This window comes from Macaca thibetana, chromosome 13 (genome assembly GCF_024542745.1).
Source record: "Macaca thibetana thibetana isolate TM-01 chromosome 13, ASM2454274v1, whole genome shotgun sequence".
NCBI lineage: Eukaryota > Metazoa > Chordata > Mammalia > Primates > Cercopithecidae > Macaca > Macaca thibetana.
In genome coordinates this window covers 2,602,415-2,629,365 of record NC_065590.1, presented here as the reverse complement: position 1 = coordinate 2,629,365, position 26,951 = coordinate 2,602,415, and the positions used below count along the sequence as shown (strand labels likewise).

Below are 26,951 nucleotides of genomic sequence, written 5' to 3'. Positions count from 1 at the left end.
ACCTGAATCCATAAAAGGAAAAAATTTATAAATTGGACTTCATCAAAACTTTAAAATATGCTCTGAGAAAGACACTTTTAAGAAAATGAAAAGACAAGTCACAGACTAGAAGAAAATATTTATAAATCACACTTGATAAAGGACTTATATCCAGCATATATTTGGAACTCTCAAAATTCAAAAATAAGAAAACAAATAACTCAGTTACAAAATGAGGAGCAAATTTTAAATGATGCTTTAACCTAAGAAGATGTGCAGATGGCAAATAAGCATATGAAGAAATCTCAATATCTATAATCATTAGGTAATGCAGAGTAAAACTACAGTGAGATACCAGGACCCACCTATTAAATGTCTGGAGAAAACCACCATAGCAAGAGGAGCTGATAAGGATACACTGAAGGGAGGAATGCAAAATGGCACAGCCACTTTGGAAAAACATTTTGGCAGCTCCTTGTGAAATTAAACATACACTTAGCCTATGACTCGGCAATCCAACTCCTAGGTATTTACTTGGCAGTGGAAACTTATGTTTACACACACACACACACGCACAAACTATAGCAACTTATTTATAATTACTAAAAACTGAAAAGAACCCAGATGTCTTTCAGCAGGTTGAAATGGTTCAACAAACTAGTATATTCACACAATGGAGTTCTACTCAGCAATAAAAAGAAATAGACTATTGATTTGGTATAACATGAGTGAGCCTCTAATGTGTTGTGCTGAGTGAAAGAAGCCAGAATGAAAAAGGGACATAGTGTGTGACTTAATCAATATGACATTCTAGAAAAGGCAAAACTATAGGAACAGAAAAGTTATAAGTGGTTGCCAGAGGTTAAAGATAGCGGGGAATGTTGGACTACAAAAGGGCAGCATGAGGACAGTCCTGTATCTTGATTGTGGTGATAATTATACAACTCTATGTACACCAGAAAGAATGAATTTTACTGTGTGTAATTTACAAAATAAGTTTTTTTTTACAAGATGTGGCAGATTTGAAAAACAAAGGAATTTTTAGAAATAAATGTAATGATTAAAATGTTATTTTACATAAATTCATTTAAAATAAATGTAATTATTAAAATTTTATCTTCAATTATATTTATGTAAAATAAATGTAATTATTAAAATGCATGGTTATAACAGCAGATTATATCAGATCAAGATAGATCACAAGAAATTATACAAAATGTACCACAGAATGGTAAAAAGATGGAAAATACAGAAAGGGGAACAAGGAGCGTAGAGAGTAAGTGAAAGGGTGTAATATCCATTTGAGCATAGTCTCAAGGGAGGAGAGAAGGACTGAGAATTTTCTGGATTTTATCAAAAAGATGACCCAACCCACAGGTTTAAGAAACCCAATGAATCCCAAGAAGGATAAATCAAAGAAAAATCCACATGAGGTAAAACTGCAGAAAACCAAGGAGGATGAAAAATCTTAAAATGAGTCTGAGAAAAAGAGACAGATTACCTGGACAGGAGCAAAAAAATAACTAATGCCTAACTTCTCAACACAACAGAAGCCACAAAACAGGGAAATAATAGCCTAAATATCCTTAGGAAAAGTAACTGCCAAACTATTATGTTGGCACAAAAGTAATTGCTGTTTTTGCCATTAAATGTCATGGCAAGAGCTCCAATTACTTTTGCACCAGCTTAATAGAATGTTATACCTAGGAAAAATGTATTTCAGGAGTGATGGAGAAATGAAAGCATTTTCGGACAAACAAAAACTGGGTTGGTCCCAGTAAGCCCCCAGTAAACACAGATTCTGCACGAATGTGCCCTCAGGCCAAAGGAAAATCTTCCTAGTGCACAATCTGGAGTATGAGAAGCAATGAAGAACAAAGAAAACAATAAGCAAGTGGATACATCTATGTGAACATGAAATAACTTCGGGTTTTTTTTTTAACAATCAGAATTAAAACAATAGTGCCAAAAATGGAATTGAAGTATTCTAAGGTCCTTGTATTGACCTGTAATCAAATGTGTAGTATAATTTCTAGGGTAACCACTGAAAGAGGAAGCAAAAGATAAGGGTTATAAACTAGCAATGGAAGAAATGGAATTTTTTTTTTTTTTTTTGAAGATCAATGAAAAAACACATAAGATGATAGATTTGTTTTTATTAATATATCAGTAATTACAGTGAGTGTGAGTGGACTAGTTAGATTAATTAATTACATTAATTGTTCCATTTAAGAGTTAAAGATTATCAGATTAGATTCCAAAACTCTAAATGTATGAGTCTTAACTATAAAGGTTCAGAAAAGTAAGGATAGTAATAGGATACAAAAACCTGTACCTCGTGAGCGCTGGGTAGAGGAAGATGGTGTAGCTATACAGGTTGAATATCCCTTATCCAAAATGTTGGGATCAGGAGTGTTTCAGATTTCAGATTTTTTCAGATTTTGGAATACTTGCATTATACTTACCAGTTGAGTGTCTCAAATTTGAAAATCCAAAGTCTGAAATGCTCCAGTGAGCATTTCCTTTAAGCATCGGGTGGGAGCTCAAAAAGTTTCAGATTTTGCGGCATTTCAGATTTTCCGATTTGGTATAATCTACCTGTACTAAGAGCAGTCAAAATGAAATGTAAGGCAAAAAACGTAACTAAACATAAAGAGGGCCTTTTCACAAAATGTTCAGTTCCTCAGCAAGAAAATAATTTTACATTTCTATGCATTAACGTATTATAGAAAGTTGTAAGTATTACAGCTCTTTTAGAATTTGTCTAGCAGGCTTTCCGGTTTTTGCAGGAAAGCAACCTCCCCAACAAATAAAGTTGTAAAGTAGAAACTGACAACTAAAGATAAATAAGAAAATCTGTCATCAGAGTGGGGTTATTTTTAACACATCTCTCTCAGTAATTGCTAAAACAAACATTTTAAAAGTCAGTAAAGATATAAAATACTTGGACAACACAATTTTTTGAGAGATCTTCTAATTGACATATATAGAACACTGAAGAAAAAGCATTATTTTCAAGCACACCAAGAACATTTTAAAAAATTGTTCATGTGGTAAGCCATAAAGCAAGTATCAACCGATTTGAATGGGTTCAAATCGTTCAGAGTATGTTACTGGACCACAGTGCAATTAATTGAGCTAGAAATCAATAACTAATTAGCTAGAAATCAATAACAATAATTATTAGAAATAATAATTAAGCTAGAAATAATTAATTAAGCTAGAAAATCCTCAACTGCTTGGAAATGAAGAAGACATACTTTCCTAAATAACCCACAAGTCTAAGAAGGTATCATAATAGAAGTTAGAAAATATTTTTGACCAAACAATAATGAAAATACTACGTTCTAAAATATGTAGATGCAGCTAAAACAGACTTAGAGGGAAAGGCATTGCCTTAAATATTATATTATAAAAGCAGGAAAGTCTAAAAAGTAATAAATCAAATGTTTATCTCAAGAAGTTTAAGAAAATAGTAAAGTAAACCTGCAGAAAGTAGGAAGGAAGGAATAAAGATAAGAACAGAAATTAATACAATATGAAATAGACATTCAACTGAAAGAATTAACAAAGCTAAACTTTTTTAAGGCAATTAAAATTGGTCAGCCTCTGGTGCCATTGATCAAGGAACAAAGAAGAGGCACATTTATGATAATTCATATCAGGGTAAGAAAAGAGGCATCAGTCACTATTGATGTTGTGAATGCTTGAAAGATATAAGGATATTATTAATAATTTTTGGCCAATACATTTGAGAATTTGGAAAAAAAATACATTTTCAGAAAAATGTTACTAAAAAAACAGATTCAAGAAGTAGAAAACTGGACTAGTCCTGTAACCGTTAAAGAAATTGAACTACAAAGACTAGCAGAAGAAATATAACTTGAACAAATGGATGGCTGACTCAACCCTGCCAGTGGAACAAAGGTGTACAGCAGTTATACTTGAGGTCTACCAGTTATACATGAGGACACCATTAATGCAGCACCTTTGATGGTTGTGATATTGAGGTTGTGTATCTATTCAGGCCTTCAAGGATGCGTTCCAGTTTGTTGACTAGGCAAAAGCCACAGGGTGTCCTGATGAAATGCAGAAAACTCTTAAGAGTCTTTCAAAATAATAAATGCTCACTGAGAACCATCTACTAACAACATAAACATTTTCTACGATTGTAAAGTTGAGAACACTTCCACACTAGGAGTTGAGAAAACTGTGCTGTAGAACTGATTTATCCTTGGAGAGTGATTTGTTCTACCTGTAATGATGTAGGAACTCCTACTAAAGTAATCCTAAGGAATTCTCCCCATGAGAGTAAGATCATGTAAACTTCCCAAGGAGACAGTAATATAAACACAACAGAAAGATCCTGGGTTTTTTAAGGAATTCAGTTTATTAAATTATTATAAAATCTAATGAATTGTTTTGCAAATTTTCAGGAGGTATTAGACAGCATCCTGGTAATCTACGATGCTACATCCCTCCACTGTCAGTTCTGTAACTATTCTGGAAAAGGAATGAACTTTGCTGAGCAGCTAATGTGAAATCATGGAAACCTGGGTATGATAGAATTTGTGGGAGAGAATGAAGTTGTCACCAGAGAAGCGATCACAAAATGTTGAAAAGTGTGGTGAATTCTAATAATCCAGGAAGCATGGCAGAGTTGGGCTCAGCCTGGCCACACCCCTCCCCTTTGGAGATGACGTCTCATTATTTTTCTCACCAAAGTCATTAGCTCATCATATAGTTGGTGCCCTAGAGAGCCACCTTCTTGCCCATGAGGTTGGGCCTCCTCTGTCCTTGATGCTGTATTCACACTAGACAAAGCATTTCAGAATTTTAAATATTTTTTTGAGAGAGAGGGTCTTGCTCCATCACTAAGGCTAGAGTGCAGTGGTGCGGTCATAGCTCACTGCAGCCTCAAACTCCTGGGCTCAAGCAAACCTCCTACTTTAGCTTCCCTAGTAGCTGGGACTACAGGCATGTGCCACCATGCCCAACTTTTTTTGTTTTTGTTTTTGTTTTTTTTTTGTAGTAAGAAGGTCTCACTATGTTGCCCAGGCTGGTCTTGAACTCCTGAGCTCAAGCAAACCTCCTGCCTCAGCCTCTCAAAGTGCTGGGATTACAGGTTGTGAGCCACCATGCCTGGCCAAGAATTATTTTCTAAATAGCTTGGGTTATCCCGTAACCTTTACCTCCTCAGGACTTTTGTAGTTGACTTACATATATTTTAGAAATTAGAACTTGGTTATAGATGAGAAGAAAGTGGCTAATTTTGATTCTGTGATCATCTTCCAAAGTGTTCTTGGCTCTTTTACTTAAATATCCTAAATAAAAGAAAACAAGATGTGTTTTCAGGTGTGCAAAACTGGTATACCATGTACTTCTGCACCATAAAAGGACTTTCCAGAAGCAGATAACTGATGCATGGATGGAAATCTTGCTTTCTCTCTTTTACGTGCCCATTGCATACATGCACATGAACACATACTGTAACACTCTTACTTATTATTACTAATCATTTGCTTTTTTCTCTCATCTGTATAGGAAAGAAAAAATCTAAATTCAAAACTTTTAAGAAGTTTTTTGGGAAGAAGAAGAGAAAAGAATCGCCATCGTCCACAGAAAGTAGCACCTGGAAACAGAGTCAGACGAGGAATGAGGTCATTGCCATCGAGTCTGGGCCAGTGGGCTACGACTCCGAGGATGAGCTGGAGTAAGTTGCATTTTACATCTCTCGGGCCAGGAGCACCCAAATACACTATTTCATTATCCTGGTGACTTGCTGGATTTCTGAGCCCCCTTTCCTCCTGGGTAATTCCATTAGAGGTTCTTCCATAGAAGTTGTGTTTTCTGTCTTTTCAAACTTAGGGGTGGAGAACGCTGTGTGTGTTTAAGTCCACAATAACTGTGGGAGACGAGGTACTGTATGCCATTTTCTAAACGGACAAAATAAGCCCTAGATAAAATTTGGAACTTGCCCAGCATCCTACAGCTGAAAGTGACAGGATCAGGATAGGGTCCCTGGCTTAACTTGACTTAAAACTCTTTTGAGGACTAGATACTATACTAGAAAAATACATTTCTCTAAACTTGAACATTGAATAATCTAATCAGAATATTTTCACTTGATGGGGGTGGGGAGGGGGTGCTTCTTGCTTTCTTAGAAAAAATCATCCAAAAATATCATTAAGAACAGACCCAATAAGCACAAAAAACTAGGGAGGTCTAGTAAAGAAATCCTTATTTTTGTAACTTGTATTTCATTAAAATATACTTACAGTACATATGCTGCAGTTATTCTAGCAGTTATTTCTGTGACTAAGAGGAAACGAAACAGATTTGTTGCTATGCTAGCTTTTACCTTTTTTTTTTTAAGACAACACTGGCCCTTTAAGGGTAGAACTCTTCAGAAAACATAATATCCCTCAGGTTTGGGGTACAGACCACGCCGAGATGGGTTCCAGGCTTGAGCATCCGGATAATGGTGTCCTGTCCCCTCCCCTGCTCTCCCCTCCTCCCCAGCTTCCTCGCCTGTTTTTTAAAGGAGTAGAAACGTTACTGGCCACTTGGTGGCACCAGATGACTGGAAAGGAAAGATTGGAACTTTTTTTTTTTTTTTTTTTTTTCCAGTTTTGGGTTTGTTTTTTGGTTTTGTTTGTTTTTGGTGCTAGCAGGGATTGTAATAGACTCACATCGCACCGTGTGAAGTGTGGAAGGGATACACTGTGCTTGCATTTTTTATTTTTTATTTTTATTTTTATTTTTATTGAGACGGAGTCTCGCTCTGTCGCCCAGGCTGGAGTCCAGTGGCCTGAACTCGGCTCACTGCAAGCTCCTCCTCCCGGGTTCACGCCATTCTCCTGCCTCAGCCTCCTGAGCAGCTGGAACTACAGGCGCCCGCCACCACGCCCGGCTAATTTTTTGTATTTTTAGTAGAGACGGGGTTTCACCGTGTTAGCCAGGATGGTCTCGATCTCCTGACCTCGTGATCCGCCCACCCTGGCCTCCCAAAGTGCTGGGATTACAGGCATGAGCCACCGTGCCCAGCCGTGCATGCACTTTTTTAGGCGGTGCTCTGAACTCTTGGGGAACGAGATGTTATCACCGATAATATTGCTAATTATTCAATGTCATCACTTTGCAAGCCCCAGGGAAACTAACATCCACCCCATCCACCCCGTCTGTTGACTGGAGCACACAGTTCTGGTGTTGGAGAGACAGGCCTGGGTGTGGCCCCTCTAACCACAGATGGGAGCCCAGCCAGAGGGGCAAGCTGGGATGAATTGTCCTGCCCACTTGCTGATGTCCTCCCTGCCACCGGGGTCCAGGGAAAGTGGAGACGGTGTGCTTTTTATCTTGATATTCCTAGCACCTTGCAGGGAGCTGGTGCTCAGTGACTGCTAACAGTTTGCTGGTTTTGATGCTAGGCAAGGAAGATTGGGGGTGGGGCATGAGGAGGCCTGGGAAGTGCAAATGACATTTTTAGACAGCAGCACAGAGGAAGAGGAAGGTACTGTTTGGTCTGTGGGAGAGTCTGCAGCAACTTCTCATCCATCACTGGGGGGAAAACAGCTCCATTTACTGAGGCACATTAGTGCGAGCAAACCACATTTATCTGTGTGGGCTGAAAAAAGTGACGCCCATTTATCGCGTCTGTGTCTGTGTGGTTGTGCTTCTTAAATCTGTAACGATTTCCTTTTGCCCTCTCCCTTTGTTTCATGTCATTGATCTGAAGGCAAAGCAGGGCCACGTGTCCTGCAGAATGTCCCGTATTCTGGCTTTGCTTTCTCTTGGTGCGATTCAGCTCTTTCCTACATTCTCCCAATTCCCGGTACATCATTCGGTGGATCCAGATGCTGTCAGGTTCAAGCAGGTGCTGGATGTTGTCACATCCCGGGATGAGTCACATGCTTTCTGAGCAGTGGGTTCAGCGTGTGTCATTGTGGTCCCTCCACCAGCCTTCACCTGACAGTTTTAACACTTGGTGATGATTTGTTATTTTGTCACAAAGTGGTGGTTTTTCTAATTCTGTCATTCATTGTACACTTGCTAACTGAAATTCCTTGATGAAGAACTTTCCTCCATCAATTGCTTGGTTGCTCTGAAATACAATCTAGAGGAAAGTCAGGATCATGCTTGGCTCTCCTTTCATTGATCCACCCTCAGAGTAATGACGTCGTCCCCTGGCAACTCCTGACAGTGGCAGTGGGTTTTGTTTTTTCTTTTTTTTCCCAGATATCATTGGAATGCATTACTTTTTATATATTTGATTTGCTTTTTAATCCATGAGTCTTTGTTCATGTAATGCTCAAGTTGTTCCATCTTAGGCTGTTGAGAGTCACTTGAAATTCGCTCTGTCTTTTGACATGACCCCATTCATCTTTGATGGCTTCCTTACTTTCTTGTCCAATGAGAAATCTCAGGTTTATTTAGTGTATTTTCTTCCCCTGACTTGGAATCAGCACTTTCTTCACAGGGCCCTCGCCCCCTCCTTGTGGTGTGAAATGGCTTTTAAAGACCTCAGTCCAGCTGCCAGGGGTGATAATTACTAATTGACTGTCACTGATTCTAAACATGTCCAGTGGATATAGCTAGGAAATGGTTTACTTTTCAAGAGAAAAATTCATCATTAATTTGCTGATATTTCCAATTCAAGTTTAGTAAGACATTTTTCCTTCTTTAATTCTTTGTATTCTCTTTTCTCTTACACTGGAAACCAGGGCTCCTTATGATATTAATGAAATGACTTATTTTCTTTAACCTATCATATATTCATAATAATTTCCTTATCCCTTTCCTACATGGAAGTTAAAGATACTATAAATACTTTTCTGCACACTGTCTTATAATCAGTGTTATTGCTAATAAAACTGTAGAGTGCAATTCAATATTTTTGGTTTTTTAATTATTATTACTACTCATAAGATCAGTGAGTGCAATTTGTTGTCTTTGGTTTTCTTGTTGTTTTTCTTAGAATGTATTCTATCTTGGATGTGGAGTCAAAGTCACTTGAAATTATTATATTCTCTGTGTGGTCGTGCCAACAATCTGATATAAAATTAGATTTGTTTGTTTGTGTTTGTTTTCTAGTTTTAGTGATTTTTTTTTTTTTTTTTTTGAGACGGAGTCTCGCTCTGTCGCCCAGGCTGGAGTGCAGTGGTGCGATCTCAGCTCACTGCAAGCTCCGCCTCCCGGGTTTACGCCATTCTCCTGCCTCAGCCTCCCGAGTAGCTGGGACTACAGGCACCCGCCACCTCACCAGGCTAGTTTTTTGTATTTTTTTTTTAGTAGAGACAGAGTTTCACCGTGTTAGCCAGGATGGTCTCAATCTCCTGACCTCGTGATCCGCCCGTCTCAGCCTCCCTCCCAAAGTGCTGGGATTACAGGCTTGAGCCACCGCGCCCGACCTTTTAGTGATTTTTTAATTTCTCTTTTTGTTTGGTTTCATCTTTTAATTATATAAAACGTTTACATAGTTTCAAAGACAAAGTTGTAAATGTAGGTATCTTTGCACTATGTCTCCTCATCTAGTTATTTCTTTCCCCCTAAAGGAAACCACTTTTATTTACTTGTTATTTCTTCTTCTGTTTTCATTTTTTTAAATATAAGAAACACACACACATGTTCAGATAATATCCAGGCCCCCCTTTCCTATGCAGTGCTGACATACTGTGGACATTGTTCTGCAGTGGTTGTTATTTATTTCACTTAGTAGTATCTGGTGATGCCTGTATGCAGCGTGTGGAGACCCTCCTGCCCATCAGACCAGCTGTGGAGTCCTCCATTGTATGACATTCATGGTTGATTCAGTTAGATGCCTACTGAGGGGCACTGGGCGTTTCCTGTCTTTCAGTCTTCTGAATATTGCTGTAGTGAATGGCCTTGCACATGTGCCATTTTGTGTTTTTGCAGAGGCCTCTTCATGCTGCCTCCACTCCTCGTTACATCCAAAACGGAGGTGCTTGGGTGGTGGTTGTGGTTCCCAGAGAGTGTGGGCCATGGGCTGTCCCCTGGGGAGGGGAAATCCAAGTGTGTGTGCAACCTTTGGGTTAAGAGCTGCCCTGGGCAGGGAGGGCCCAATTCCTTCAGTTGGTGTGGTTCCTTCCCTGGCATGTGAGGACACGCACATCCTGGGAGCCATGGGTTCCCACTTGCAAGCTTACGGTTGCAGGCATGAGAGTTTAATGAGAAGGAAGCATTATTAACCAACACAGTTTGGTTGACAGTGGGACAGGGCCACACCTCAGAGTCCTTAATGCCCCACGGTGGACAGGATGCCCAGGGTAGGGGAGTGGCAGGAGGGGAGGACGTGGGGTGGTGCACACGAGATGTCCAGTGTGTGCAGAGGTAGGCTTTCCTTCCTTCATCACTGGGTCTCAGTCATCTCCTTCCACCTATTGTTCAGGCAGCCAGCGCTGCCAGGAAAATTTGACAGCTAATTCCCACATCCTTTTAGGACATTTTGTGAATGTCCTGTGGGTTCAGTACCAGATCAGATTCTTGAGCTCCGAGCTGAGGAAAGGACTGGGATGGCGACGACAGAAGGCCACCATCTCTGCTCCAGGATCTAGGCAGGCACAGAGGTTTTGGTCACACGGATGGTGCCAGGTCATAAAAAGAGGCCACGGCTTTGCAGATTAGTAGTTCTCATTGCAAACCAGCCACGGATGTATGTCTTGGTTTGTCTTGTGAGGATGCGTTCATCAGGTAGGCCCTCAGCCTGCTGCACACATACAGCCTTCAGCCCATGGAGGGGCTGCGTGTTTGCCCACAAGGCGGGACCTCACCCTCCCCGGGGCAGCCGCGACATCCTCAGAAGCTGGCCGTGCCAGCCCCTCCCCTCTGCAGGCTTGCTGTCTTGCACCTCACACCTTGTCAAACCTTGGTTTTTTCATTAATAAAAATAATTCACGCAACCTTTAGATCTCCTAGGAAGATTCCTATCTCTGCAATGCTCCAAATAGTTGACAGTGTGTGGATGAACTGAAGTCAGGGACCCCTGAAATGTAAATGCAGCAGAGGGAGTGTCGTTTGATATTCTGTTAACCCACATCCCCCTTTCTCATTCTGAGTCCCCCGGGGGTCAGTAAGATGGAGGTGGGCAGAGTCTCACAGTGGCTCTTTTATCCTAGGGAGTCGAGGGGCACGCTGGGCAGCCGGGCCCTTTCTCACGACAGTATTTTCATTCCTGAGTCCGGACAGGACCCTACTCGGCCTGTGCGGGTGTTTTCCCAAGAAAATGTGTGTGATCGGATTAAAGCACTGCAGGTAAATGTTTCCTTGGTCATGTCACCTGGTGTGCAAGTCAAGTATCCACTGAGAAGTTTTTAAATGATTTCCGCTTGGTTTATTTGATATGCCGTAAAGTAGAATCACATGTACATGACAGCTCTCCCAGGAGACACCAAATGAGTTACAGTGGGATCTCAACTCATTCTTAGATGAACAAAGAAGAGATGGCAGTGGAAGAGCTGGTGGCAGATGCACGTTCAGTTCTCTGCACCACGCCAAGGCACTGAAGGCATTTCCAGCATGAATGAGTTAGAGCAGGAGGATCTGTTGATAAATATCATTGATGAAAATAAGAGCACATGTTCTTTATTCCAATCTAGTTAAAAATACAGTGTAATGTGAAAATGGGGCCACCGCCTCCTCCAGGGGGGCTTCCTGCCAAGCGCGGAGAGGATGCTGGCATGAGCTCTGAGGACGATGGGCTGCCCAGGAGCCCCCCAGAGATGTCCCTGCTGCACGACGTGGGTCCCGGCACCACCATAAAGGCAAGTACGGCCTGAGCCACTGCACGTCTCCGTCCACACTTGCCCTGGAGGGCGCTGGAGCTCTGGGATCCCCTGTGTGTGCCCTTGAGATTTCCATGGATAGGTGAGGCTGTGCATGGTTTGTGGCCGACTGGGTCACTGGAGCCTACAGTCAGCCCTTGAGCTGTGTTTATTTTCGTTCTTTGAGTAGAAATTCAGGTCTGGTTAGGAGACGTGGTTTTGGTGACATTTGTTATGAGGGTGATAGGTTGATAGAATCAACCCAGAATCAACCCTGTGCCTTGACTTTCCTGTCTGAGCAGATGACCAGACCCAGAACCCCATTAGAAGTAGGGAAACACGTTGTGTCTGTTTTCTGTTGCCACGACATTTGGCCGGCGGGAGGGGCAAGTAGTGAGCACGTGATAGTCGAGGCTCTGATGGTTTCTGGTGCCTGAGTCTGTGACCTGAAGGCGGTGTCAGCATAGGGGTAGTCATGTGCTGTGTTGCTGGCAAACAGGGCAGCAGGGAAAGGTTGACAAGCAAGAGAGGAACTGATGACCTCAGCAGGGTGGAGGAACCAGTCCCAAACACCACCTTTCCCATTAGAATCCAAGAGGGGGTCCCCGAGGAACTGAGCTCTTTCTTGCGCGTAAACAACATAGCTCGCGGTGCTGCCACATTTTAAACTATGTTATTGTGGTAAGAGCACTTAATGCCCATACACTGTACTTGCACATAAATGTTAAAAATAGGTGGTCATCGTTCCCATGTAGACAAGCCTGACTGTGGAGGATGGATAGAGTTGGAGTTATCTGTTAACGCTGACACCTGAAAAACAAATCAAGGCCAGAGTTATTTTTATAGCCACACACCTGCCCCTGTCACCTCTGGCCTGCTTGAGGGGCCATTCACAGTGAAGGGGGGCTTCGTTGTGACCCATTGCCTTGCAGATTCTGTGCTTCTCTGAATTCTGTTCAGTAGCCACTTCAATGTTGACACCTATAAACCCTGTCACACCAGATTTTTGTGTAGTTGTGAGTTCCCAGAACGTCACTGATGAAAAAGGCAGAAGGACTGTGGTGTGGCTGAGTGTGTGGGGTGGGGACTGACATGAAGTCGGCTACAGAATTATTTTCTCCAGAATTCTGCTCCAGGGCGAAGCTGTCCCTGCTCCTGGAATGAGCAGGGTCTGAGGACTGTGGGCTACCCAGGCCTTCTCTCCAGCCTCGAGCAGAAGGGAGAAAGGATGAGGAGGATGGTGTGGCCTATTTCGTAGACTTCACCGAGCCAACCCTGTACCCCTTTAACACCTCCAGATACTCCTGTGTGCAGTTTCAGCGTCCCCTTCTCAGGAGCAGATGTGACTTTGTGCGTTTCTGAGCTCTGCAGTAGGAAGAGGTCTGTCGTGAGCTGCCTCGTTCCTCATCATAGATGGACTCCCCCTCCTCCCATCCCACAGGTCTCTGACTCTCACAGCATCCCAGTTCTCTGCCTTTAGCCAGGGTGGGCAGTAAGAGGAGAGGTAGTGAGGAACCCATCCATTGAAAAGCAAGCCTATCTCCAAACCTGTGTGACAGCATGAGGCACAAATTCCACAGCTGACTTGGCTGGGCCAGCCTGACCTTATCTGTCACAGCACAACCACCTCCTGTGGTTGGTCCTTTATTTAAAAAAAAAAAAAGCTCTGAGATTTTATCAATTATTGGGTAATATGGACAATCTACTAGCTTCACAGGAAACCAAAATTTGAGCCTTTAAGACTTAAAAACAAAAAGGTAATCTTAAGTGTCTTCCTCGTTTTGAAGACACAATGATTGCATTTAGAGGCCTGAAAGTTTTTACGCATAATTGGTTGATTGAGAGGGAAAAACAACAGACCCTTTAAAATGGGCTTGTAGAATATGTGGTGTTTGATATAACGGTGCCTAAAGCCCCAAAACGATGGGCTGCAGGCTGTTTACACCTTACACAGGCCCACATGCTTACACACAGGCCCACACAGACAGAAAAATTTAAGATTATTATGGAAAAAAGAGTCTTTAGTAGCAAGTATTTGATGTTATAACCAAGGTGACATTTCCTGATAGAATAAGGTTTTCAGGAAATATATGGAATAATTTTTTCAAATTTTATTACCGAGTGTGATAACAACTGATGAAAGTTTTACCTGGTGGTTTTTAAGATAACATGGTGTCTCACTGGTCCTATTCTAGGTGTCCTGCTATGAAGCAGGACATGCCAGGTAGAGTGTGATAAACCGGCAAGGCGACTGAGTCATCTTACTCCTGGTGATGCGGGAAGGGAAGATGAGGAGGGAACACAGACCTGGTGTCAAATGAACAAATACGTGCCCCACAGCTCCAGAGGGAGGCCTCAGGCAGGCTTATCGCCTCTTAGAATCTCTGTCCTCAGAGGGTTTTGGCTCAGAGGGTTTTGGGGGGACAAGATGAGATTGGGTAGATCAGTACCTCTCCTTCCCAGCAGGACCAGCAGCTTCTTTTCACCCCTGGAACAGCCAGGCCCCCCTGCTTCCTGTCCAGTGGCCCTTCCTGCATGCACTGCCCCTGGCCCACTCCTCAGTGGCTGAGCCCCTCTTTTTGAGGACACACATCCTAAAGCACCTGTCACTCAGGGCCGCCCATGAAAAGCTTCTGACCCCAGGCTGTTTCCTCTGGGTCCTTTGGGCTGCCTTCCCTGCAACAAAGAGCCACATGCTAGACTTTTAAACCCTCTGCTTTCAGAATCATCCAGAAGCACAGATTTCAGGAAACACTGGGTGACTGGAAGCAAGCCATGCAGAGGTCGATGTTCTGGATGCTGCCAGCCCACTCATGAAGCCAGCTTCCCAGCCCTCACCTCCTCCGCACGGGCGCCAGCCCACCTCACGTAGTTACATCACTGATCAACAACAGGCACGATTCTCCTTGGGGTCTTTCCGGACCCCAAGATCTCTCAGAGCAACCGTGGAAACAGAAGTGAGAGTTCTGAAGCCAGAGGAGTTGAGTTCTTTAGTCAGGGAGAGCTTGTACCTGGGACACAGGTCAGGGAAGTTAAGCTCCATGCCAAGGTCCCCTAACCCAGGGGCCAGAGTGGGCCTGAACCCAAGACATCTGCCCACGCAGGACAGACACAAGGTGGCCCACAGGGAGGAGAGCCTGCTCCGCATCCTTCAGAGCCTTCAGGGTATTGGGCTTTATTCTGTAAAGAGGAACCATCCGGGGTATTATTGTCACAGGCACCGTGATCATTCTCACTGCACTTGCAAAGCGGCTCCTCTCGTCTATTCTCATGAGTCCTAGGCAGTGAGATTTTCTTTTTAACCAAATGTTTATACATTGTTCCTCTAGACAAGGGTGAATATTACAGACGCTGTACGATTATTTTTAAATGTACACATCCTGTTGGTGACCTTTAAGGAAGGCTCTCTGGGAAAGGTATCGATTTCCCAATCTAAGGTGACTTCCTGAGTTGTCAGTGACCACAGTGAGAGCCAGAGCCACAGGCACAGATGTAGTTGTGATCAGGAGACTTGTGACTTATTTTTAACATAATTTTTCTTGCCTTATTCCCGTAAGTACCTGAGTAGCTAAAAGAGAATTCAAGTAGATTATGACCACTTTTAGCCTCTTCTCCCCCGTTTTAGTAATTATCTCCTCCTCGTTTACACAGATAAACTTACACTTTTATTAATAGGAGAGAGCTTCACGTGAACAGGGAGAGGTTGTTCCTCCTGTATCGGAGCCCCTCTCTCCAGTATGATCATCCTTATGGTTCCCTGTCCGGGTTAGCAAAGGCTGCTGGGCACCTGCTCTGTGTGGGGGTCCCAGGGTTATGGAAAAGAAACAGCAGATGTGCCCATGGCCCTAGGAGTTTGCCACTGGGGACGGCACTGGTGTGTTGTCTCACTGCTTCATTCACTGTTTTCATGAGGGCTTACTGAATCGTTGTGTGAATAAAATTCTAAAGTTAAATGGAAACTTGACACTAATATTGCACACTGTGCTTGAATACAAAGCTTGTTTGAAGATCACAGAGTTATATGAAAAGCCTGCCACCTCCCAGAGTCTCCCTGTGCACCTCGCCCCTCGTCTGGGCTGCATGTGCTCACAGGCGCTCCAAGTTGTATGCCAACTCGTGTCCACAGGGGAGCAAACTTCGACCTCACTCAGTGGTGGAGCTGGCCAAGTTCGGGGGGCAGGGATCTGTGGGTATTGCCCTCATTCTTCCACATGGCTGTCAGCATCCCTTTGTCCCAGGTGACATGTTTGCTATTTGCTATCAGGTCTTCCGTGCTGAAGTATAAATGAGTAAAATACCTGTAACTTAAAAGATGGCAGTTTCCAGCCAGATTTCTTCAAAAGGACACATGAGCACACAGAGATCTTCTAGGTTGAACCAACAGGGTTCCAGTGATGGAATGCTGGGTGGTGGGCTTGGCACTTTCTGCGCCCCTGCTTCTAAAATCACACCTCTGAACCTTCCTCTCAGCTTCCAGAGACAGGACCAGGTGACTGTGCCCTTGGACAAATCGGGCTGGTGTGTTTTGACAGAGAAAGCTCTTGTCTGAAGTGCCTGTGCCAGCTGCCACAGAAGAGTGACACGGGAGCCTGAGACACAGGTTCTCTGCATGGTCTTGGGAAGGAGTGGCAGGTTTCCAGGAGCTGGCCCTGTACTTTAAACTCCCAGCCATTTACCTTTCTCCAGGAGGATCCTAGACCCCTCCTTGTTGAGAATCAAATTGAAAGTACTGGCCGGACGTGGTGACTCATGCCTGTAATCACAGCACTTTGGGAGGCCGAGGCGGGCGGATCACCAGGTCAGGAGTTTGAGACCAGCCTGGCCAACATAGTGAGACTCCGTCTCTATGAAAAACTCAAAAATTAGCTGGGTGTGGTGGCGGGTGCCTGTAATCCCAGCTACTCAGCAGGAAAATTGCTTGAACTCAGGCGGCGGAGGTTGCAGTGAGCTGAGATCATGTCACTGCACTCCAGCCTGGGTGACAGAGCAAGACTCCATCTTGAAAAAAAAATAAAGAAAGAAAGAATTTCCACACACATCAAGCCAGAGACAGTGTGAGAAGACTGAGCCTGGGCAGAAAAGGGCATTGTTGCTTTGGTCGTCCTTATTTTACATGGTGAGTTTCATGCTCTGTGTGTCTGTTCTCGTCCCATGAAGGTCTCTGTCGTGTCTCCAGACCACGTAAGCGACAGCACTGTCTCTGCCCGGACCTCAGACAGCAGCCTGGCACCAGTGGCCGACTTCAGTTACCCTCCAGAATCCTCCTCCTGCTTGGACAACTCTGCAGCTAAGCACAAGCTCCAGGTCAAGCCCCGCAACCAGCGGTCGAGTAAGATGAGGCGGCTTTCATCGGTAATTGGGTTTCCTTCTCCACACAGAGGCAGGCCAGGCAGGCTTAACACACCCCCCGCAAACCCGCACAACCTACCTCACTCACTCCCACAGGGTCTCGTGCCCCTCCGAGCACTCCCACAGTTGATGGAGCCATGCTGCAGAAGATGAAGTTGCTCACCATTTTAAACATAAACCAGATCTGTCTCTCCCTTGCAGAATCGCTCCATTCATTCATCCATCCATCCGTCTGTCCGTCATTCCTCACACACTCCCTACTGAATGCTGGTTGCCTTCCCCGTGCACTCAGAGTAAAGTCCACACTCCAGGCCTGGTACATCAGGTCCTGCCTACCCCTCAGGCTTCTTACTTTTCTCACTCAGCACTCTGGCCACCTTTCTGCCTCTTGAGCTCCCGAGCTGCCTCTAGCCTCAGGCCTTGGTGCTGCTGTGTCCCAGCCTTGGGGCCTGAGAGTCCCCCAGAGAAACTCACCCTGCCCGTTCACTTCCTTCAGAGCACTCGCCTCATGCCAGAGTGACCTTTGTAAATGGATGTGCTCTTACTGCCAGTCTTCTTTGAGACCCTGTCCCGGCTGCACTTTCAGCCCTTAGAACATTTTGGGTCACAGAGTTGTTGAATGACAACAGTTGTTGGACGAACGATGGAACAAATGAATGAGTGAATTAACAAATGAGTGAATGAAAGAAGCCGAAACACTAGCGTGGACACCTGCCTTGGACGAGGGCCTACTCAGTAGCATGGGGAGAAAACAGACCCCTCTCCGGGTGTGCTGCCTTGGGGTGTCGTTACCTCCTAGTCCTAGAAGCTGAGAAACTGGTTCATGGAACACTTGGGCTTCATTTACTGGCAGGTTCGAGGTTCACACAGGGTTGTTCCCTCTCCCCTACCTGACGGGCACTGTAACGCCTCCCCCCTGGAGTGGGGGCCAGCCTGGTCACGGAGAATGACAGTGCTGATAAAGAGATGCTCATAGGCTAACATCCTGTGTCCTTCCCTGGCGACATGATTGGGGTGTGTTGGTGAAGTACCCAGGGCAAGCTGGGTGCCTCAGCTGGAGACAGTTGGGCTAGGGCCACTCAGGAGTTCAGCAACTCCCTGAAGAGAACGAGTTTTCCTTTGGGCATATGGAAGGTGCTCTTTAAACTCATGCCAGCAGAGAGGACTTTTGAGGGGACTAATGCTGGAGAAAGAAGCAAGGTGAGTTACCTTCAGGCTGATGTGCCAGCTAGGGACCAGGATACTTGTGCCATAGGTGTGTGTGTCCAGTGCATGTACAGTTAGAGGCTGTGTGCTGTGTTGGCGTGACAAGGTCCAGTCACTGAAGACCTGCCTGTCCTCGTGCTGAATGAGACCACAGGGCCAGGGCCTGCTCCCTTCTGGTCAAGTCTGTGATTTATGACTCCCATGGGGATGTCTTTTGCTCTGGCCAGGGCATTTATAGACAGCCACAACCTGGCCAGGACTTGGTGACAGAGCGAAGCCCAGTGTCTATTCCAGGTGGAAACGCAGCCTCCCTTCTTGCTCCCATCTGGGCAGGGCTGTATCCTTCTTTGTTTACATTTGAACTTGACTTAGTTCTTGAATCCCACTTTGTAGAATAACAGAAAACCTGATGTAGCCAGTCTGCGCAAACAGGTAAACACAGCCTTTCCTTGATTTCAACTCTGTCACATCCATGGTCTTTCCCTCTTTTCCCCTTCCCTACTTGGTAAGAGCAGGCATGGGTATCTTTAAGTTCTCAGAGGTGTCCATATCTTCCTCCATCCACTGTTGTGGAACCTGTGATGCTGGGGGCCTCTGTCCTTCAGTGTCCATAGCACCCTTTGCCCTTTGGTCATGAGGTCCCTCTTCCCAACCATAAGGATCTTCCTTGTGGCCTGGCCCCTCTCAGGGATGAAGGTGCTTTCAGATGCTCCCTAAATGCTCCCAGGACGGGAAAGAACAGGCATGCCACCCCCTCTGCTGCCTTGTGTGGGCTCCGTGACTGATAGTTTTAAAAGGTGACCTCCATCCTAAAGAGGTTTCAACATCAGCAGTTTCCTGTAGTAGCAGAAGGTCATCAACATGGCAAAGTAAAGGACCTGCAACTTTTGAAAGTTCTTCTGTAGCTTTCTTTGTGCCTCTTCCTCTTCTTAAATCCAGAAGAATAGGATCGTGTATTTTGGTGCGAGTTTGCTTAGGTATTGTCACAGACATCCCAGGCATCCTGTATTCTATTAGCAAGCAGATGCCATGAAAAATGTTAAAATAATAACAAACAGCAAGAAGAAAAACCTATTGCAAACATACCCTGAGTGTCACATTTCCTGCTTTAGACAAAGGGAAGGAGAGAGCAATAGCCTGGGTGACTCTTGGTGTCTAATATCACGAACTTTCTAAAAAGATCAGTCTCTACACAATCAACCTTTTGGTCATTTCCACATGTTACTTTTGAATGGTTCTTGGTTACCTGGAGCTCCTTTCCTTCCCGGGAGAGCAGGAACTGACTCTGTGACAAAAGGAGGAAGTTGGACTGGAATCTGAATTCTAGAGATCTTTCAGAAGAATATCACAAGGCAGCATACGTTTGCCAAGCCAGTAGGGCTTCAGGAGGTTAGAGAAGGGGGGAATCTTAAGCTGCAAAGAGTGGGAGAGTTTGAAGCAGTCCTTGGGGGTCCTGGTAGTATATCTTGGAGGTTGGGGGCAGGGGGGTGGGGGAGAGTGGGGAGGCGACAGTCACTCAGACCAAGTGTCTGGCGCAGTGTTGAGGGCTTGGTTTGACCTGAGTAGGGAGTGGAAGAAACAACTTAAGACCAGAGAATCTAGGACTGTAAATTTAGCTGAAAATTTTGGTTTTATCCTATATAGCTGTGGTTAGCTATTGGCATGATACGAGCCATCTTTTAGGAAAACCAGTCTGACTTTACTATGAGGGTGCACTCCTAAAGTGTTGACATGGGAGACTGGCTGGGATGAACACAGGGCCATAGAGCCCCAGCTGTTCAGCTCCGCCACCTGCTCGGCCAGGCTTGAACAAGGTATTGGCCTCTCTGAGCTCCTGGCTCTCAAGTGCAAAAAGTGACTCATCATCCCTTCCTCACTGGGATGCAGGATTAAATGAAATAACAAGTGTGGAGCACAGAGCATGGCAGACGCTGGCTGCTGTTGGTCTCCTTCCCTTGGCGTTACTCTCTAGTCCACTGGTTTTGAGGCTCTGTCAGAGGAGCTGTAGACTTTTACTTGGGAGGCATATCTGCCATTGTCCCGATACACCTGTGAGCCCAAGTAGACCAGGAGGATACAAACTGAGAAAAGACACCCGTGGGTACATGCCTGCTTAAGTGCCAACTTTAGAGTGCTTCTATCACTGCTATCACTAAGCCATTACAAGCCTTGAAGAAAGTGGGGAGCTGACAGGCTTCCTGGAATTTGCTATAGTGACAATGCTTTTTATCTTTCTTTCTCTCAGCGCGCTCAGTCTGAATCCCTGAGCGACCTGACGTGCACCCCAGAGGAGGAGGAAAACGAGGAGAAGCCACTGCTGGAAGTCAGCCCAGAAGAGAGCCCCAGCTCTGGGCAGCAGGACGTGGCACCAGACAGAGGCCCTGAGCCTGGGCCACCGGCGCCCTTGCCGCCACTCGGAGGGGTCCGTGCCAGACGCGCCCGCCTGCAGCACTGCTCGGCGCTCAGGGCCAGCTTGGAGGAGGAGGGCGCCCCCGGGGACGACCCCTCAGGCCGCCCGGCCACCCCGGAGCTCGCCGAGCCCGAGTCGGCCCCCATACTCCGCGTGGAGCCCCCGTCCCCGCCGGAGGGCCCCCCGCATCCCGGTCCCGACGGCGGAAAACAGGAGGGGGAGGCGCCCCCTGCAGGCCCGTGTGCCCCGGCCGCGGACACGGCGGAGGAGGTGGTCTGTGCTCCCGAAGACGTCGCGAGCCCGCTTCCCACCGCCCTCCCTGAGGGGGACACGACGCCCCCCGAGACTGACCCCACCGCCACCTCGGAGGCGTCCTCTGCTCCCGACGGGCCAGACCGCAGTGTCCCGAAGGAAGCGGAGCCGACGCCGCCCGTGCTCCCGGACGAGGAGAAGGGGCCCCCAGGGCCGGCGCCCGAGCCCGAGAGAGGAGCAGAGACCGAGCCCGAGAGAGGAGCGGGGACCGAACCCGAGAGAGGGGCGGAGACCGAGCCCGAGAGAGGGGCGGGGACCGAGCCCGAGAGAGGAGCGGGGACCGAACCCGAGAGAGGGGCGGAGACCGAGCCCGAGAGAGGAGCGGAGACCGAGCCCGAGAGAGGGGCGGGGACCGAGCCCGAGAGAGGAGCGGGGACCGAACCCGAGAGAGGGGCGGAGACCAAGCCCGAGAGAGGAGCGGAGACCGAGCCCTCCGCGGCGCCCGCCCCGAGCCCGCCGGCGCCCAAGAGCTGCCTGAAGCACCGGCCCGCGGCCGCCAGCGAGGGCCCCGCCGCGTCCCCGACGCTTGCAGCCGCGGAGTCTCCCCCGGGGGAGCACGGCCCCGGTTCCCCCGACGCAGAGGCCGCCGCCCCGGAGCGCCCCAAGGCCGAGCGGGCCGAGGCGCCACCGGCGGGCGCCGAAAGGGCGGCTCCAGAGCGGAAGGCGGAGAGGGGCGGCGCCGAGCTGCGAGGCGCGAAGAAGTTCTCGGTGTCCTCGTGCCGAGCGCGGCCTCGCCCGGGCGCCTCCCGCCCGCTGGAACGCGCCAGCTGCCGCCTTCCTCTCGCGAGGAGCAGCCCGGCCTGGAGGAGCGAGGCGGCCCTTGACGACCTCCAGGGTCTCCCCGAGCCCCAGCACGCGAAACCCGGCCCTCGGAAGCCGGCGGAGTGCGGCCCTCAGGACTCGGGGGACAGGGCGGCCAGTCCGGCCGGGCCGCGCAGGAGCCCACAGGAGGCGGCCGCCACGCCCGGCACGAGAGAGCCCTGCCCAGCCGCCCAGGAGCCGGCCCCGAGTGAGGACAGAAACCCCTTCCCCGTCAAGCTCCGGTCCACCTCCGTCTCGCTCAAATACAGGGATGGCACCTCCCAGGAGACGAAGGGTGTGAAGAGGTACAGTGCGGAAGTCCGGTTAGAAAGGTCGCTGACCGTGCTCCCGAAGGAGGAGAAGTGTCCCCTCGGGACGGCCCCCGCCCTTCGAGGCGCCAGGGCCCCCAGCGACCAAGGAAAGGGGAAGGCCCGGCCCCCCGAGCCGCTCAGCTCCAAGCCGCCCCTGCCCCGGAAGCCGCTTCTGCAGAGCTTCACGCTGCCGCACCAGGCCGCGCCCCCCGACACCGGCCCGGGAGAACGCGACCCCAGGAAGGAGCCCAGGACGGCGGAGAAAAGGTCGCTGCGCAGGGGAGCTGGTAAGAGCGCGTCGAGGGTGCGGGAAGGGCAGGGCCTGGGGAGATCCACATCCGCTGGCACATCTTGCTGGACACTCGCTAACTGTGTAATGCTCCTGGTACAAACGTTGTTGCAGGGGAGTTGGAAGGAGTCAGAATTCCCACTAACATCATGTCTGATCTACAGCAAGCTTGTCCAACTCGCTGCCTGGGCCCGGGGTGGCTTTGAATGTGGCCCAACAGGAATTGGTAAACTTTCTTAAAACATTGAGACTTTATGCGAATTTTTTTTTAAAGCTCATCAGTGGCCTTTTGTGTTGGTGTATTTTATGTGTGGCCCAAGACAATTCTTCTTCCAGTGTGGCTCAGGGAAGCCAAAAGATTGGACAGCCCTAATCTAGAGTAAGGAATAGGCCGACCTCGGTAGTTCATGCCTGTAATTCCAGCACTTTGGGAGGCCAAGGCCTGCGGATAAGCCCAGGAGTTCAACACCAGCCTGGGCAACATAGCGAGACCTTGTTCTACAAAAAAATTTAAAACTAACCAAGCGTGGTGGTGCACGCCTGTAGTCCCAGCTACTTGGGAGGCTGAAATAGGATTGCTTGAGCCCAGGAGTTCAAGGCTGCAGTGAGCTCTGATGGTGCCATGCACTCCAGCCTGGGTGACAGAGTGAGACCCTGTCTCTTTTAAAAAGAGAGAGAAAATAAGGAATAAAGAGTAGAAAAGGGAAAATAAATACCAGGATTTTGTATAAGTACTGGGAATTCAGTGTGTAGAGATAAAGAGAAATGTAAAAACTGATTTTGATAGGACTCTCAGCGAATCTGTCAAATTCTTCTCCCACTTTTCACCTGAGAAACTCAGCAAGGTCCAAATCCCAGGACATGCGTACTCATTTTGATGCAGGTTCTTTCAGGGCCTAAGCTATTTCTTGGCTATAAATGAAACATACTCCTCTATCAGGGTCCTTCTGACCTTTTCCTCTAAGAAAGAATTTCCTCCTGCTGTTCATAATCAGGTTCGCGTGGCCCAGCTGCACATGGAACGTATTCCATGTATTGGAATCACAAGTCTGTATAAAATGTAAGTCTCTCTCAAGAGGGTCAGCATTTACTTGCTGTCGTGAAAGGGAGATTGTGTTAAGATTGAGGCAGAACGTAGGAATCTTTGAAGGCAGCTGTCTTTTGAAATGAGCAAAGTAGATGACCTTTCTCTGTCTTTGACGTTTGTCACTTCTTATGGAAGTGAGGAAATGAGAAATCTGTTGAAAATGTGCGTTTGCAGCAGAGCTAAAGAATCTTTCATTGCTGGGTTTTTTTGTTTGTTTGTTGTTTGTTTTGAGACTCTGTCTCACTCTGTTGCCCAGGCTGGAATGTAGTGGTACAATCTTGGCTCACTGCAACCTCCACCTCCCAGGTTCAAGTGATTCTCCTGCCTCAGCTTCCCGAGTAGCTGGGATTACAGGCGCCCATCACTGCACCTGGCTAATTTTTTTTTACAGTTTTGGTAGAGACGAGGTTTCACTATGTTGGCCAGGCTGGTTTCAAACTCCTGACCTCAAGTGATCCACCCGCCTCAGCCTCCCAAAGTGCTGGGATTACAGACGTGAGCTACCGCGCCTGGCCTGCTGGTTTTTTTTAAATTAATGGAAATCTGTGAGCCAGAAAACGACACTACACAAATAAGTTGTGTGTGCATGTGATGAGGGCCCTAGAGAGAAGTTTTCCATGGCGAATTTTGTTTTTTAAAAATGTTTTGGCCTGGCATGGTGGCTCACACTTGTAATCCCAGCATTTTGGGAGGCTGAGGCAGGCGGATCACAAGGTCAGGAGCTTGAGACCAGCCTGGCCAACATGGTGAAACCCCATTTCTACTAAAAATACAAAAATTAGCCAGGCGTGGTGGCGTGCACCTCTAATCCCAGCTACTCAGGAGGCTGAGGCAGGACAATCACTTAAACCCTGGAGGTGGAGGTTGCAGTGAGCCGAGATCATGCCACTGCACTCCAGCCTGGGTGACAGAGAGAGACTCCATCTCAAAAAAAAAAAAAAAAAAAAAAGAATGTTTCAGGCTACTCAAGCACTGTATTGTAGGACAGAAGGGAAATAGAACCTGGTGGCTCTCTGAGGGAATCCTGTACCCTAAGAGGAAGATGCATACACAGGAAGAAAATTAGCTCATACAAAACAATGTGAAAACAGTTCCAAAATAGTCTAATCTTTTCTGGCTCTTTTACAGTACTTTAAATTGCTAAGGTGACACACAAGGATTCACAGTTCCAAAGAGCCCACACATGTGGCCTTCCCAATCTGAAGGCCCCTTGGCACAGCCGTGATTTTGAGTTGCTGCTGCCACTGCAGTAGGATAATCAGTGCGGGAATTTGGAGGAAGTTCAAGCCGTAGCTGACGTTCCACTCTGCAGATTTCCATTGAGGTTATTGAAGCTATTGTAGAGTGATTAAAAAAGCCATTGAAGTAGCAAGGGAGGAAGGAGTCGCTCTCTGTGCACATGAAACCCTGACCTTCATGGCCCAGAATTGAAAATGTCTCTCAAGGGCTTGCTAAATGAATGGAACTTAAAAACAGAATATCAAGCTCATAGTCAAATCTGGGAAAGAAGCTTCAGAGGGCAATGCTTTGCCCATTATTTATATGTGAGTTCCTCAACCTAAGCCAGGTTTTCTTCACTATAAAATGCCTGGGATGGTCTGTAAAGACCTTGTGTATTTTTCTTTGATTTATAAAATGTAATAGAGTATTTGTTTATTAACAGCTTTTCTTATGTAGTAGAAGAGAATTGTCTCGTCCATTTAAGTTTAATCACATTCACTAAAGCCATAGAAATGACAGAGTTAGATGAATTCCAAAGCAAAAGAAGAATCTAGGTTACTTTATGGGCATGAGTAATGATATTCATTTTACCACACAGAAAGGAGGGAAGGAATTACCTGCATTCTATAGGGAAGCAACTCTGGGGGCAGGGGCAGTGGTACTGGAAGGACAGGTACCAGGACAGGCTGGGCCTGCTGCCTGATCCTACCTGGACCTTGAGGGACTATCTCATGCTGACCAGAGCAGAATCTCAGGGTCTGCACTGTCAGACCCCAGTAGTGAAGCTGCCCCCACACCTTCCCCAGATACCAAATCTGTTTGTGCTTTCATTGATTATTATCACTTCTACTATTATCATTCTCATTGCTCCCAAATTATGTTAGCTAGAAGCAATTCAGTTCATATAAAACATACAGGTAATGAAAGTTTTAATAACAATACCGCTCTGCTTCCAGAAAGACCTAATATTTGCTGTTGTGGTAGCAAATACCTTGCCCAGAGCTCCCGAATAGTCTGCCACCTCCCCCGTCCTCCCTCCAGGGCATGTATAGTAAAGTTGGATGATTGACGTGTTCCAGATGACTCAGCTTTGGGCACTCAAGCTGCTTGGTCCCCAGCACCTGGTTTATTCCTCCTTCTCCTCTTCCACACCTTGTTTTCCTTCTTTGAAGGAATGGAGGAACACTTCAGCAGAAGGAGTAGGGAAGGATGCAGTGGTGGTTGGTTGTGGTAAACAGGAACCTGGCTTACCGAAGGGGCTGAGCCTCACGGGGGCTGTGCTGGAGTGGTTACTGCAGTCTTAGTACATGTCTGTGCTCCTCGAGGCAGAGGAGCCCTGTTTATAGGCCTGGTTCATAATTTGCTGATCTGTCCTAGGAAGTAAATGGCCCAGGGTTATCAGCCGTGTTCATTTGTGCAGAACATTTTCCATCCTCCTGTTGGTTCAATCCATCCCAGAGTCTAAATTACAGGTCATAAAGCAGCTTCTGCACACAGGATTAGAATGAGAACAAAGGAGTTAGAGAATATTGTGTGGAAAAATTGGAAAACACAGAAAGTATGTAGAAAAAAAATCACTCCTAGGTCGACTCTCCTTCTAGTCTGTCTTGTTTCTGGGTATGAGATTTATTTTTTTTACAAAGTCATGGTCACAGGTTGGTGTTTTGGAAGGTAGCGTGAGAAACCACCCTTCTCACCTGGGGACCTCATTTGATAACCGGCGTTGGCTAATCTGAGCTGGATTCCTCCAGACAGGGCTGGTGACAGAGTAACACACTGCAGTCTCTGACCCTCTTTTTCTAGACTCCAGTACTCACTCATTCATGCATTCTTGTTTTCAACAAATATTCAATGTCCTCCTGCCATGCAAGCTCTTTCTTGGCCCCAAAAGATGGGAAGAGCACAGGGGACTGACGCGCGGAGTTTATTGCGTGGAGAAGGCAGGTGGTAGCTGGATGCCGGGGGAGTGTAGACAGCCATTTTCTGGCCCACCTTGTCTTTGGATGTCACAGCCATTTTCTGAAGGAAATGAACTGGAAGAGACTGTCACCCTTTTTAAATGACACAGTTCAGATATATTCAAATTCATTTGGGTTAGAATACAAGCTGTCAAGGGTTTTGTTGGCATCCTGCTAAAAATATATTCCTATCTCTTGAATTTTCAAAATTTCATTTTATTGTGATATGAACACCTAACATGAGATCGACC

General features: G+C 46.6%; 2 protein-coding genes and 1 non-coding gene across 3 annotated transcripts in view; all 3 read left to right on the top strand.

Moving 5' to 3' along the window:
- LOC126934347 (cytochrome c oxidase assembly factor 5) overlaps positions 1-26,951 on the top strand; it is a 521,053-nt gene that overhangs the window by 247,010 nt on the left and 247,092 nt on the right. The gene's annotated exons all lie outside the window — the stretch shown is intronic.
- Positions 1-26,951, top strand: part of CRACDL (CRACD like) — a 146,996-nt gene that overhangs the window by 95,302 nt on the left and 24,743 nt on the right. The window contains exons 3-7 of the mRNA XM_050755044.1: positions 5,524-5,692; positions 11,112-11,247; positions 11,592-11,756; positions 16,914-17,108; positions 20,557-22,432. Of these exons, the coding sequence (XP_050611001.1) occupies positions 5,524-5,692; positions 11,112-11,247; positions 11,592-11,756; positions 16,914-17,108; positions 20,557-22,432 (2,541 nt within the window). The remainder of the gene's footprint in view (positions 1-5,523; positions 5,693-11,111; positions 11,248-11,591; positions 11,757-16,913; positions 17,109-20,556; positions 22,433-26,951) is intronic.
- Positions 2,717-2,778, top strand: LOC126934525 (U7 small nuclear RNA). The gene has a single exon (XR_007718990.1). It is a non-coding gene; the product is annotated as a U7 small nuclear RNA (small nuclear RNA).